Source organism: Pseudophryne corroboree, chromosome 4 (genome assembly GCF_028390025.1).
Source record: "Pseudophryne corroboree isolate aPseCor3 chromosome 4, aPseCor3.hap2, whole genome shotgun sequence".
In the NCBI taxonomy this organism is placed as follows: domain Eukaryota; kingdom Metazoa; phylum Chordata; class Amphibia; order Anura; family Myobatrachidae; genus Pseudophryne; species Pseudophryne corroboree.
The window spans coordinates 272,862,445-272,878,428 of record NC_086447.1 but is presented as its reverse complement, the minus strand read 5'-3'; the positions used below and the strand labels follow the sequence as shown (position 1 = coordinate 272,878,428).

The 15,984-nt window shown below is 44.9% G+C and overlaps 2 protein-coding genes across 3 annotated transcripts in view; one reads left to right on the top strand and one right to left on the bottom strand.

Moving 5' to 3' along the window:
• Window positions 1-562, bottom strand: part of PTX3 (pentraxin 3) — a 29,578-nt gene extending 29,016 nt beyond the window's left edge. Inside the window, exon 1 of the mRNA XM_063916127.1 lies at window positions 252-562. Within this exon, the coding sequence (XP_063772197.1) occupies window positions 252-360 (109 nt within the window). The 5' untranslated portion in view covers window positions 361-562. The remainder of the gene's footprint in view (window positions 1-251) is intronic.
• Window positions 1-15,984, top strand: part of VEPH1 (ventricular zone expressed PH domain containing 1) — a 988,289-nt gene that overhangs the window by 137,888 nt on the left and 834,417 nt on the right. The window lies entirely within an intron of this gene.

The following is a 15,984-nucleotide window of genomic DNA, read 5'->3' as shown; positions in this document are numbered from 1 at the left end:
CCTGCAGTTGTAATTGGTTATGCTTTCATCATTATTAAACAATTAGGCAACTCCACATTGCTCCAATTATCAATAAAAACAGAATATTTCAATTTAACATCCATTGCATTATGTTGTTGTTAGTTCATAAGTAATTAACACTGCCATGCAATGAAAACATTACCATTAATATAAAAAACATGAGAGAACTATATCAGCATGTAATACACCAAAACAGTAATAAAGGACTGGTATAAATTATATATACTTGCCTTCTCCAGTTACCAGAATCTGATTGTCCAATTCTTGACTTTTTACAACTATAGTTACTGCAGATGCCAAGCACCAGATAGTACACACAAATATATGTATTGGCAGCATGTTCTTTCCTAGGTCAGCAGAAAAGAGCTCTTGAATACTGCAGGAGTTGCCTTTTGTCTTAACGATGTTCTCTAAAGCATACCAGAACGTGGCTTGTTGAGACTGAGAAGGGAGCCCCTTAATAAATGTTATAAGAGAGCCAGGTGAATCCGAACGAAACTGCAGTATTGCTCAGTGGCAGTATTCTGTGGAATATGATGTAATGTAATAAGAGTCCTTTTAAGGGGTGGTAGCAGTGGAGGTATGGCAGTTACACAAGACATCCTCAATGGCTCGTGCGATGGGTGGATTCAGCCATGCAGAGAAAGAATGGGGAAACTTCCATGGGGTTCTTTAAATCACCGGGGAATTGTGAATACAAAACATCAGGGATATTTCTTCATTCCATGTGTGCTTTACGATTTTCTTACAGTGAAAATATTTCTACCAATGACTGTTACTCAATGCATGTTTAGTTGTTGTCTTTTCAGTTGTTAAGGAAACTCCAGGATCTCATACGCTAATAATTCCTTAAAGATTTTGCAAATTGAAATGTAATTTTCTTAAAACAATACATTTTTTGGCTACTAGGAAATAGAATTTAAACTGTGACAGTGCAGAAATCTTAAAAGCGCAATTGTATTTTCATCCTATCGACATGATTAATCAGAGAGAGAGACACTATTCTGTGAGCGTCATAACCGTGTAAAATCTACAGTGAGCCAACAAGAACTATGTCCAAATGGAATGAATTATTGTGTCTACCATCTGTCTTTCATAGAAAGCCATTCATTTTTCTTCTCTCTGTTATTACTGTTATTAAGGGACACAGGAACAGCAAAATCAGCAGTTGGATAATATTCTGTTATTCTAATATATCTTCAGGAAAAATTATCTACATGGACACCATTTATATTGGAGATTTAAGGACTGACCTTAAATTTTTTTAATTGGTACAGTGACATCAGTGTTAACTACCAAATGGCAGTGTCCGCAATTTCTAACTTTCTCAGTACAGTTTCGAGTCAGATAGCTCATGTCTACATAGATGAACCTGGCCTTACCAAAGGCTTCTCTGTGTATCACAACACCTTAGAATATAGATGTCACAATTTTGACGGACTTTGTGGATTCTATTACACCAACATGGATTTGCACTGGATTTGCACTGGCAATGACAGAGATTGAGTCTAATAAATCTAATAGAGTCTAATAAACCCTCAGCCTTCCCCAGGGACCCCTGCAAGAAGGTTTAGGCTTTGCAACTGATGTGCTCGCAGGTTGCTCCATTCTGCCTTTCCTCTAGATAGAACATGTCAGTGACAGACTAAGAAGGTTGTAGTTAACAAACTGGGGCTGGTATACTAGTGGACTGTGAAGTTGCAATTATATATTACAGGAAGGAAGGTGTGTCACAACAAGCCAGGTCAGATCTGAATGGAAGTAGACAGGAACCAAGGTCAATAAGCTGAAGAATTGTCAGAAACAGGTGAAATAGGTAGTCATGAAAGTTTAGAAACCCTGGATCATAGACAATAGCCTAGACTCCAGGCATAGATCTGTGCTCTGAGCACCTTTTATATGTGTGCTGATTTGAATTAGATTGTTACAGTGAAATTGTGGCTATGTATCATCTCCTACAGTTACAACAAAGAATGGGTGGTAGAAGGAAGCAGCAGTACCAGTTGCTGAACCTGGTAAGGGACCTTTGAACAATAGGTCTGTCTGCGCCTGACTGTCCATTCACCGTCTTACTTGGTGCACTTTGGAGAACCCTTGGAAGCTTATCAGGATATATTTTGTGACACCGCTCAAGAAGACAAGCTTAATGAAAATAGGCAGCTTTAACTGTACAACGCTCTTCAAGCTCATATACCCTTCAATTTACCAGGGATTGAAAACTAGTGATGAGCGAGGTTCGGTTTTACTCGGTTTTACTCGGTTCTCAAAACGGCATCTTATTGGCTATCCAAAACACGTGACATCCGTGAGCCAATAAGATGCCGTTTTGAGAACCGAGTAAAACCGAGTAAAACCGAGTAAAACCGAATCCGCTCATCACTATTGAAAACCACTCTTGGATTTATAGAACTCCAGGATCTACTTATCTCCATACAATTTCTGATGTTGTAAGAGATGGAAGAATAGCTCATGAAAGAAAACTGATTGATCAACAACAGTTTTAATATAGAGAGACATTTAAAGTTTTGTAGATTGAACCCCACAGCAGGACTCTCAGGACTGGAAATAGAGGTGAGTGCAGGGAGATGCGGAAGCCATACATGATGAAGAAGGGAGATTAGAGGATTATTCATGGATATGGTATTGCTCAGTACACGAATGATGCTACTCGCTGAAGATGACTCAGGGGTAAAGAAGCTGGATTAGATTACCAGGCTGGAAGTCAATGATGCTGTATGTCTGACTGGTACTGGGAACTTCTGGAGACCGGACTGGAACCGGTGGAGACGGGAGGCCAGACTGGAACCAGTGGATGCTGGAGACTGGTGGAATTGATAACCGGACTGAAACCGGTAATGCTTCACACTGAAACTGGGCTGGGATTGTTAATGCATAACACTAGAGCTGGGCTAGGACCAGTAATGCTGGGAACCAGGCTGCAACTGGTAATTCTTGACAATGAAACATGGCTATGACTGGTAATACGTAATACTGGAGCTGAGCTAGGACCAGTAATGCTGGGAACCAGGCTTCAACTGCTAATGCTTGACAATGAAACATGGCTATGGCTGGTAATACATATCACTGGAGTAATGCTGGGAATCAGGCTGGGACCGGTAAAACATAGTACAGTCTTATAACACTTGAAGACTACATCTGTGTGTATAGTGCTTGCACTGTAGTAGGAAACTGTGGAAATGAACACACTACAATATGTGCTCACTGCAGAGCATTAGATGATAACAGGAGAACATTATGCTAGCAACACATGGCTGAAATAATAATGTCCAATTAAATGAGCATTCAATCGTTAGGCTAGAACTTGCACACATAGCAGATGAATAACTTGCTTGCAGGAAAATCAGTTATTAACTGCACACAGAGATCCAGAAAATCTGCAGGAAGATGAGGATGCACTATTCCAGAGAAAAGCATGCAACTGGCTGATAGCAGATATGAACAGAACTCTGGAAGACTTGAGAACAGCAGGCAGAGACACACTGGTGAACCCCACAGCAGGACTCTCAGGACTGGAAATAGAGGTGAGTGCAGGGAGATGCGGAAGCCATACATGATGAAGAAGGGAGATTAGATTAGCTGGAGCTCCACAGGTGGAAAGCACAATTAGGAGAGAAGTTCACAGCAGCACTAAGATGCAGGTACATATAGAAGTCTGTAGAATTTAGGAACAGATTCCGACGGTGCTGAGTACTTTAGAACGCAGGATAGTCTTGTAATCAGTGAAGTGCAGCTGGCAGCAGTTCTGAGCTTAAGACCTAGCTGTAATTGTGACAACTGAATCCACACAGTGCAGAGACACAGCAATCACAAGGATTAACTGTTTGGAGAGCTGAAGCTTAGCTGTGTAGATGCACAGGATTCACAGGAATAAAGTGTAGCTTGGAGACCGCTGATACTTGAGAGTAATGATGAGGCTGCTAATTGCAGAGAGGAATCCCTGCAATACTGAGACACAGGAATCAGATGTGGAGACTGCAGACTTGCTGCAGACCAGGAACCAGAAATTCATCAATGTGACTTGATTTATTAATCTGTCAGTGTGCTCATGAAAAGGAAGGGTTTAAATAGGAGCTGCAGATCACAGATTGGCTGCCAGAGTCAGCTGAGATAAGTAAGAATTCCAATTGGAATAGATGCGGCCAGCTGACAAGATCCAAAATGGCTGTGCCCATGCACAAGCTCCACAGTACAAAGTACTACTTGAAAACCTGTCCAGCAGTACAGGTCAGCGATGAAACACTTAGTGCATGACATGGGTTTTGAAATCTGAGTTCGTGACAAGAAGGAACCCTTTAAATAGTAAAAATTGTGCTACCTTAGAGAACCTATCAACCAAAACCCAGATACTATTGAATGCTCTGCTAGATGGCAGATCTTGAATAAAGTCCACAGATAAATGGTAAAGGGCCTTTTCTTTGGATTCGGTAGAGTGAGTAATAAGTCAAACGGTTTCTGGTGAGGAGCCTTGTGCTGTTCACAAATGGTTTAGTGTGCGGTGAATTCCTTTATGAGAAAATATAGATCACCTGTAAAGATTTTACCTGTTGAAATACACTGCTCAAAAAAATAAAGGGAACACTAAAATAACACATCCTAGATCTGAATGAATGAAATATTCTTATTAAATACTTTGTTCTTTACACAGTTGAATGTGCTGACAACAAAATCACACAAAAATTATCAATGGAAATTAAATTTATTAACCCATGGAGGTCTGGATTTGGAGTCACACTCAAAATTAAAGAGGAAAAACACACTACAGGCTGATCCAACTTTGATGTAATGTCCTTTAAACAAGCCAAAATGAGGCTCAGTAGTGTGTGTGGCCTCCACGTGCCTGTATGACCTCCCTACAATGCCTAGGCATGCTCCTGATGAGGTGGAGGATGGTCTCCTGAGGGATCTCCTCCCAGACCTGGACTAAAGCATCCGCCAACTCCTGGACAGTCTGTTGGTGGATGGAGCGAGACATGATGTCCCAGATGTGCTCAATTGGATTCAGGTCTGGGGAACGGGCGGGCCAGTCCATAGCATCAATGCCTTAGTTTTGCAGGAACTGCTGACACACTCCAGCCACATGAGGTCAAGCATTGTCTTGCATTAGGAGGAACCCAGGGCCAACCGCACCAGCATATGGTCTCACAAGGGGTCTGAGGATCTCATCTCGGTACCTAATGGCAGTCAGGCTAACTCTGGCGAGCACATGGAGGGCTGTGCGGCCCCCCAAAGAAATGCCACCCCACACCATTACTGACCCACTGCCAAACCGGTCATGCTGGAGGATGTTGCAGGCAGCAGAACGTTCTCCTTGGCGTCTCCAGACTCTGTCACGTCTGTCACATGTGCTCAGTGAGAACCTGCTTTCATTTGTGAAGAGCACAGGGCGCCAGTGGCGAATTTGCCAATCTTGGTGTTCTCTGGCAAATGCCAAACGTCCTGCACGATGTTGGGCTGTAAGCACAACCCCCACCTGTGGACGTTGGACCCTTATACCACCCTCATGGAGTCTGTTTCTGATCGTTTGAGTAGACACATGCACATTTGTGGCTTGCTGGAGGTCATTTTGCAGGGCTCTGGCAGTGCTCCTCCTGTTCCTCCTTGCACAAAGGCGGAGGTAGTGGTCCTGCTGCTGGGTTGTTACCCTCCTACGGCCTCCTCCACGTCTCCTGATGTACTGGCCTGTGTCCTGGTAGCGCCTCCATGCTCTGGACACTATGCTGACAGACACAGCAAACCTTCTTGCCACAGCTCACATTGATGTGCCATCCTGGATGAGCTGCACTACCTGAGCCACTTGTGTGGGTTGTAGACTCCGTCTCATGCTACCACTAGAGTGAAAGCACCGCCAGCTTTCAAAAGTGACCAAAACATCAGCCAGAAAGTATAGGAGCTGAGAAGTGGTCTGTGGTCACCACCTGCAGAACAACTCCTTTATTGGGGGTGTCTTGCTAATTGCCTATAATTTCCACCTGTTGTCTATTCCATTTGCACAACAGCATGTGAAATTGATTGTCAATCATTGTTGCTTCCTAAGCGGACAGTTTGATTTCACAGAAGTGTGATTGACTTGGAGTTACATTGTGTTGTTTAAGTGTTCCCTTTATTTTTTGCGCAGTGTATATACAGTGGCTGCAGGATTTAAGCCACTGATACAAATGGTATCTCGCTGATGGCATGATCTACAGAAATGGGTACTTGGTCAGAAGGGTAAAAGGAAGGAGCATCTTTTTTACCAATCTTAGAACATGGACAAAATGTTAGTGTAAGATTAAAGAAGAATAGAAACTACCTTGCTTCATGAGGCTTAAGGAGGGTACACATTGATAGATATATCTGCTGATCAATTGATCAGCAGATATATCTATGGACAGATCGGGCAGTGTGCTGTGCAGACTCTCTCCCTTTGTTGTACCTGTTGAAAAGAGACTGGATTGCAACTGGAGGTGTGGCTTCACTGGCCATACTGATAATGCACAAAAAAACCCAGCACCCAATGGAAATATATTGAAGTTAATGGCCGGAATGTGCAGCTCATAACTAAGGACGTGGCTTGGAGCATCTGAATTGCTCAGCAAAGTAAACGTAATTTTTATTTTATTTTATTAAATAAATATACAGGTCACCAATTACCCAACTATTCATGAACCATTCCTTAAGGTGGGTACACACTGATAGATATATCTGCAGATCAATTGATAGGCAGATATATCTATGTACGGATCGGGCAGTGTGCTGTGCATACACACTGCCCGATCCGTCGGGGACTGACGTCATGAACTGGGCGGGCGTGTACACACGCCCACCCAGTTCAGCTGTCAATCACCACCGGCCGCCGCAGCATGTGTACGGGTGGCCGGCTGGTCGCCCGTACACACACAGTGATGCACCAATATATCGGTAGATATATTGTCTGTCGGCTGTGCTGCGGGGCCGACGCGGTATGTCTGTGAACGACGGAGTTCACAGACATATCGCCCGTACACACTGGCTGACGGACCCGCGATATATCGGCCGTTCAATAGAACGGCCGATATATCGGCCAGTGTGTAACCACCTTTAGGCATTATGCTGACAGGAGATAAAGAAAGGCAACTGCTGAACCACCACACTCTTGTGAAAACAAAAACAATAAATACATAGCAGTAGTCTAGCCTCAAATGAGTTAAAATTATTAATTATTATGAATATTAATATTTTATCATCAATATTGACACTAATATAATCTAACCCAGCACATAAAAAATTAAAAGTACACATTTATACAACAAAGATCTGCAGATTTACACAATCATTGAAACCAATAGACAATTGACTGAATTGTTAATATAACATGTCACTCTATCATATAAATTATATGATACTCAAGCCCTGCCTCAATTATCTCAGTATGATACATAAATACCCTCATGGCAGCTTCACACCACACACACACACACACACACACACACACACACACACACACACACACACACACACACACACTACCCTAGCCACCTCCCTCTCACACATATATACCCAGCCCTGCCCCAGCTCCCTCCCTCTAACACACATATACCCAGCCTTGCCCTAGCCACCTCCCTCTAACACACATATACCCAGCCCTGCCCCAGCCACCTCCCTCTCACACACATATACCCAGCCCTGCCCCAGCTCCCTCCCTCTCACCCACATATACCCAGCCCTGCCCTAGCCACCTCTCTCACACACATATACCCAGCCCTGCCCTAGCCACCTCCCTCTAACACACATATACCCAGCCCTGCCCCAGCTCCCTCCCTCTAACACACATATACCCAGCCTTGCCCTAGCCACCTCCCTCTAACACACATATACCCAGCCCTGCCCCAGCCACCTCCCTCTCACACACATATACCCAGCCCTGCCCCAGCTCCCTCCCTCTCACCCACATATACCCAGCCCTGCCCTAGCCACCTCTCTCACACACATATACCCAGCCCTGCCCTAGCCACCTCCCTCTAACACACATATACCCAGCCCTGCCCCAGCTCCCTCCCTCTAACACACATATACCCAGCCCTGCCCTAGCCACCTCCCTCTAACACACATATACCCAGCCCTGCTCTAGCCACCTCCCTCTCACACACATATACCCAGCCCTGCCACAGCCACCTCCCTGTCACACACATATACCCAGCCCTGCCCCAGCTCCTTCCCTCTAACACACATATACCCAGCACTGCCCCAGCCACCTCCCTCTCACACACATATATCCAGCCCTACCCCAGCAAACTCCCTGTTACACATATACCCCAATCATCTCCCTCTCACATATATAGATACCGTAGCCCTGCCTCATCACTCTCAGTCTGAGTTTCCCAGTACGCTACTTGGTCTGCCATGATACTGCAATCATAATGTTGCCTTTTCTCTGACTTATGTGATGCTTCCTTGTGCTCCCCTGGATTTGTTTGGCCAGGATGCTGGTGAAGAGACAGAGAAGGCAGCTATAGGAGAAGCATCAGGTGAGTCTCTGTATTGGATAGGGGTGTCCGGCGGCTGGTTCTCAAGAGCCTAAGCAATAAACATACCCTCCCCAGGCTGTGTCCGACTCGCTGCGGGACACAGGCCCCAGGGAACATCTGTGCATAGACACGCTACTGTTTGCTGGTGTCATGGGGAGGACGGCCAGTCTGGAGCACCTGGAGCCACCCCAGTAGCCAACCTAATGTCACTGGTCTAAATAGGAAGACCCCAGGTGCCCACAGGAACAGGAGATTTCAGCAAACACTAAGGTGCACAGACATTTAAGATCCTTATGTAGACAAACAGGACACCACTGTCTACATCCATCTAGACTGTAATTTTACTCTAATAGAGTCATAGGAGCAGGACAACGTTATTAACAGAACATTGCCTATCAGTGCGGAATGCACAGTTTGGACACTAGTGCATCACCAAGATATTGATTTTGAATTGCTTGCACAGAGACACTGATTGGCAACAGGTGCACTTACCTGTATACAGATTCTGCTTGTACCTGTAAATTCATATTACCATTCTGTTACCATGGGGCAGATGTGTTAACTTGGAGAAGGCATAAGGAAGTGATAAACCAGTGATATGTGCAAGGTGATAAACGTACCAGCCAATCAGATCCTAACTGTTAATTTACATATTGGAGCTGAATGCCTGGTGCCTTTATCACCTTGCACATATCACTGGTTTATCACTTCCTTATGCTGTCTCCAGGTTAATACATCTGCCCCCATGTACAGTATGACACATTTTTGGTTTTAATTGATGATAAGCAAAGTTTTTATTTGTACCATGGTGGTCATTCCGAATTGATCGCAGCCAGCAACTTTTTGCTGCTGCTGCAATCAACTAGTCCACGCCTATGGGTGAGTGTATTTTAGCTTAGCAGCCCTGCTAAGCTAAAATTTTTTAAAGTAAAACAAGACTAGCCCTGGACATACTTACCCTGTGCGACTATCTCAGCGATGCTGGGGCCGGCTTTGATGTCAGACATCTGCCCTCCGTTCTCCTGGACACGCCTGCGTTTTCTTCTCCACTCCCCGAAAACGGCTGGCAACAGTCCGGTGACGCCCAGGTACGTCTTCTTACTGTCAATCTTCTTGCGGTCGGCTCTGCGACCACTTTCTTCGTTGTCCTGGACGTAACCTGGTGACCCCTGTCGCAGTGCAACGTCCCGCACGCGCAGTGCAGCCACTGCGCATGCGCATTCCGGACCCATTTGCACCGCAGCGACAAACCGCTGCGTGCGAACGAGTCGGAATGACCCCCATATCCGCTGACACTGCCCTTTATTAACATACAAATGGGGAAATATTTGAACTTATTTTGAAATTTATTGTGGTTGACCTTATTGCTAAGTTAAAAGCACTTTACAACATTATACTGTATTACCCAAAAAGTTGAGCGCAGCACAATTCTACTTGAATATATTTGAAACAAATTCCTATGTGGCCAAAGTCACATCCCAGCAACTCTAGTACACTGTGAGTGGTGTTTTGCTGCGTCTGCATTGCAAATAAAAAGCAACATTTAAAGAAAAAGATGCTATGCTACTCCTCTTGTAGCACCTCAGTCACGTTGGACATCTTGAGCTGTATGGCCCATTGAGGAGCTGTTGCATGTTAGTTCCTAATGCAGTTGCTCCTGCAATGCAGCAATGGAAATAAATGTGTATATTCATGCGTATGGAGAGTTGTACGCATGTTTGTAACTGGACCACCCCTTGGTTTCATAGCCACCAACACTATCGATGTGCACTTGTACCTCTGCAGTTCCGTTGATGCATCCTAAGATCTCTGCCTGGGTACTAACTAGAGATGAGCGCCTGAAATTTTTCGGGTTTTGTGTTTTGGTTTTGGGTTCGGTTCCGCGGCCGTGTTTTGGGTTCGAACGCGTTTTGGCAAAACCTCACCGAATTTTTTTTGTCGGATTCGGGTGTGTTTTGGATTCGGGTGTTTTTTTCAAAAAAACACTAAAAAACAGCTTAAATCATAGAATTTGGGGGTCATTTTGATCCCAAAGTATTATTAACCTCAAAAACCATAATTTACACTCATTTTCAGTCTATTCTGAATACCTCACACCTCACAATATTATTTTTAGTCCTAAAATTTGCACCGAGGTCGCTGTGTGAGTAAGATAAGCGACCCTAGTGGCCGACACAAACACCGGGCCCATCTAGGAGTGGCACTGCAGTGTCACGCAGGATGTCCCTTCCAAAAAACCCTCCCCAAACAGCACATGACGCAAAGAAAAAAAGAGGCGCAATGAGGTAGCTGTGTGAGTAAGATTAGCGACCCTAGTGGCCGACACAAACACCGGGCCCATCTAGGAGTGGCACTGCAGTGTCACGCAGGATGGCCCTTCCAAAAAACCCTCCCCAAACAGCACATGACGCAAAGAAAAAAAGAGGCGCAATGAGGTAGCTGTGTGAGTAAGATTAGCGACCCTAGTGGCCGACACAAACACCGGGCCCATCTAGGAGTGGCACTGCAGTGTCACGCAGGATGTCCCTTCCAAAAAACCCTCCCCAAACAGCACATGACGCAAAGAAAAAAAGAGGCGCAATGAGGTAGCTGTGTGAGTAAGATTAGCGACCCTAATGGCCGACACAAACACCGGGCCCATCTAGGAGTGGCACTGCAGTGTCACGCAGGATGTCCCTTCCAAAAAACCCTCCCCAAACAGCACATGACGCAAAGAAAAAAAGAGGCGCAATGAGGTAGCTGACTGTGTGAGTAAGATTAGCGACCCTAGTGGCCGACACAAACACCGGGCCCATTTAGGAGTGGCACTGCAGTGTCACGCAGGATGTCCCTTCCAAAAAACCCTCCCCAATCAGCACATGATGCAAAGAAAAAGGTTAGGTGGTATACAATTATGGACGGACTGCCTGCCGAGTGCAGACACAGAGGTAGCCACAGCCGTGAACTACCGTACTGTACTGTGTCTGCTGCTAATATAGACTGGTTGATAAAGAGATGTCGTAGTAGTATGTATGTATAAAGAAGAAAAAAAAACCACGGTTAGGTGGTATACAATTATGGACGGACTGCCTGCCGAGTGCAGACACAGAGGTAGCCACAGCCGTGAACTACCGTACTGTGTCTGCTGCGACTGGATGATAAATGATATAAAAAATATATATATATAACTACTGCAGCCGGACAGGTATATATTATATATTATATAATGACGGACCTGCTGGACACTGTCTGTCAGCAGAATGAGTTTTATTTTTATAGAATAAAAAAAACAACAACACACAAGTGAAGTCACACGACGAGTGTTTAACTTTTTCAGGCAATCACAATATAAGTATACTACTAACTATACTGGTGGTCAGTGTGGTCAGGTCACTGGTCAGTCACACTGGCAGTGGCACTCCTGCAGCAAAAGTGTGCACTGTTTAATTTTAATATAATATTATGTACTCCTGGCTCCTGCTATAACCTATAACTGGCACTGCAGTGCTCCCCAGTCTCCCCCACAATTATAAGCTGTGTGAGCTGAGCAGTGAGACAGATATATAATATATATAGATGATGCAGCACACTGGGCTGAGCCTGAGCAGTGCACACAGATATGGTATGTGACTGAGTCACTGTGTGTATCGCTTTTTTCAGGCAGAGAACGGATATATTAAATAAACTGCACTGTCTGGTGGTCACTCACTATAATATTATGTACTCCTGGCTCCTGCTATAACCTATAACTGGCACTGCAGTGCTCCCCAGTCTCCCCCACAATTATAAGCTGTGTGAGCTGAGCAGTCAGACAGATATATAATATATATAGATGATGCAGCACACTGGGCTGAGCCTGAGCAGTGCACACAGATATGGTATGTGACTGAGTCACTATGTGTATCGCTTTTTTCAGGCAGAGAACGGATATATTAAATAAACTGCACTGTCTGGTGGTCACTCACTAGTAAACTCTCTGCACTCTCTACACTTCTACAGTACTCCTCCTAGTCCTAAGCTCCAGAAAATCTCTCTCTCTTATAATCTAAATGGAGAGGACGCCAGCCACGTCCTCTCACTATCAATCTCAATGCACGTGTGAAAATGGCGGCGACGCGCGGCTCCTTATATAGAATCCGAGTCTCGCGAGAATCCGACAGCGTCATGATGACGTTCGGGCGCGCTCGGGTTAACCGAGCAAGGCGGGAGGATCCGAGTCTGCTCGGACCCGTGAAAAAAACCATGAAGTTCGGGCGGGTTCGGATTCAGAGAAACCGAACCCGCTCATCTCTAGTACTAACACCCCATTACTACCCAGTTACACTTCCTCAGCTGCAAATGGAGGTGATAGTCAGTTTTGTACCATGCAGCATTGCTTGTATTTGCGTATACTCGAATCTGCAGAATGCACAGTGCAAAGACCTGCAAGCTACTGTACATCAACTAAACAGACTTGCTTTCACTTCTGCATTGGTCCCATAGCATGTAAATGAATCTGCAGTCTAGCAGCAACATCATGAATAATTAATATATGCAATGTGGGGTATGGGTCATTGGGTCAACACAACTTAGGTCAACAGTCATTAGGTTGACCACTGTTTGTCGACATGCATTGGGTCGACAGTGTCACTAGGTCAATATGGTCATTAGGTCGACATGTACTAGGTCGACAGTTCAAAAGGTCGACATGAGTTTTTAAAACTTTTTTGGTGTCGTTTTCTTCTTAAAGTGACAGGGAACACCAATTAGTGCACCGTGTCCACTTGCACGGCGAGCGAAGCAGGGTGCCTCGCTCCGCTACCGCTGCGCCAGCACAGTTTACCATTCCCAATTGTAGTCCACATGGATCGTAAAGTATGAAGAAGTTCAAAAATTGGGAAAAATTTGAAAAACTCATATCGACTATTTTGAACTGTCGACCTGATGACCATGTCAACCTAGTGACCCTATCAACCTAATGCATGCCGACCAATAGTCGACCTAAGTGGTGTCGACCTAGTGACCGTATCCCCCAATGTGTAGCCATATCAGAACTTTAACTGTCATTTATTTATTTTAAAACTTTGTGTCTTTGGGAAATTTGAGAAATAAATAATGCGGACTGATATGAATATCTGCCTTAGAGTAACAATTTGAATAGGATAGGTTGCAATAATGTATTTGGCATTAATTACTGTATCAGAGCAAAGGTAAATATTGTGATGTTACTGTACATTATTAGGAGTATATCCACTATTATACACAAAATGTATATTATATTATTTTCCTAGTATCTATAGCCCATTGTTATATCTGGGTAGGGGTGGTATTCATGTGACCGCCGGTCTGCTGACCGACAGTCACATGACCTCCTCGACCAACAGGGACTATTTCCACTCGTGGGTGTCCACGACACCCATAGAGTGGGAATAGAACCCGTGGCGACCGCAGGTCGCCACCGTGCCCACAGCGTGGCGAGCACAGCGTGGCGAGCGCAGCGAGCCCGCAAGGGGCTTGCAGCACTCACCCCTCCCCGCCGGGATCCCGGCGTCGGTATGCTGTTGGGATCCCGGCGTCGGTAAGCTGACCGGCGGTCAGGAGACCGCCGGTCAGCCATACTACACCCCTGGGTAGTGGGTGGATCATGTTCATGTACCACAACCCACCAGACCCAATGCTGAAAAGCACAGACCTATTGCAAAAGAGGATGCAGGGCAACGCTTGTTTTGCCTTGCGTACTGATGATCAGATCTTGCCTGCCATAGCCACCTCTATTTTACTGTGATTTATTTATATTGTAGCTTGTTTTCTGCATTTTTTACTACTCAACACTTATTCCATTCAGCATTTTGTACTCGGATCGGAACACTGGCTATATGGGGTGCCATTTCTGTCAATTAGTGTTTTAGATCAATCGTTTTCTATCAATATTCTGGTGATTTTTTTTTATTACAGTACATATAATTTGCTTGAAAAACACAGATTTTTCAACATCAAAGGCTATTGCATTCCCACCTGGTGATATACTAGTCCATGTTGTGTTATAAACTGCTGTAACTCACTGGGAACAGTTTTATTAAGGTAGTTATTACTGAATTGTGTCTTAAAGTATTTGCCAACATACTGTATATAGTTTACTTACTTTACATCAGAATTTTTTATTTTTTAGTAGGTGTCAACATATGGAATGTATGTAATGTGTACATTTATTTATTCATAAGTCAGTATTAATGACAGTGTCAAATTTGTTTCAGTCGTTCAGTGTTGAAGAAAATTTAAAATACAACTACTAATGGAGTTTTTAGTGCACAACATTTTACAGAAAGCTGGTTCTAGGACCCAACTATGGGGGTAATTCCAAATTGATCGCAGCAGGAATTTTGTTAGCAGTTGGGCAAAACCATTTGCACTGCAGGTGTGGCAGATATAACATGTGGAGAGAGAGTTATAGGCCTTACACACTTGCCGATTTGTTTGAAAGATATGAACGATCTCGTTCATAAATGAACGAGAACTCGTTCATATCTTTCAGTGTGGAGGCTCCAGCGATGAACGATGCGCGGCCCCACGCTCGTTCATCGCTGGTCCCCCGTCGGCTGTGCATGCAGGCCAATATGGACGATCTCGTCCATATTTGCCTGCACTTCAATGGAGCCGCGTGACGGGGGGAGTGAAGAAACTTCACTCCCCCCGTCACTGCCCCCCCCCCCGCCGCCGGGTCGCTCGTCGGCCGTATCCGCCGTCGGGCAGCTCGGCGGCGGATCGGCCGGTGTGTAGGGCCCTTTAGATTTGGGTGTGGTGTGTTCAATCTGCAATCTAATTTGCAGTGTAAAAATAAAGCAGCCAGTATTTACCCTGCACAGAAACAAAATAACCCACCCAAATCTAACTCTCTCTGCACATGTTATATCTGCCCCCCCTGCAGTGCACATGGTTTTGCCCAATTGTAACAAACTTGCTGCTGCGATCAACTCAGAATTACCCCCAATACTCCTTACCATAGGCATGCGCAGAACATTTTATTAGAGGGTGCACCATCGGAGGGGTGTATTTAGCACCACCTACAGGGCGTGTCTAGCACTGCCTATTGGATGTGTCTAGCACCACCTATTGGCACTCAATGCAATATAAATTACATACCACAAGGGGTGTGGCCACTGCAAACAGAGGGCATGTCAACATGACACATCACCTGTTTCTCATCACTCTGGGAGCATTCCTTTCCATTCCATATGCACCTTACCTATGTGGTGGTTTCTCACAACAGGGAACCTCTGAAGAAATATCCTCCCTGGACAGACAGCGTCTATTCACTATTCATGTAGGAAATTACATGGCCCAGAAGATGCCTGTTCGTGTAGGAATATAACCAAGATCATCATCATACAACAGAGGTTAAACCAGACTCATGTCACCTGCTGTCCCATGTGTCTCTCAGCTTCACCATCATCTCCCGCCTGCATCTCTCAGCCACACCATCTTCTCCCTGCATCATTTCTCA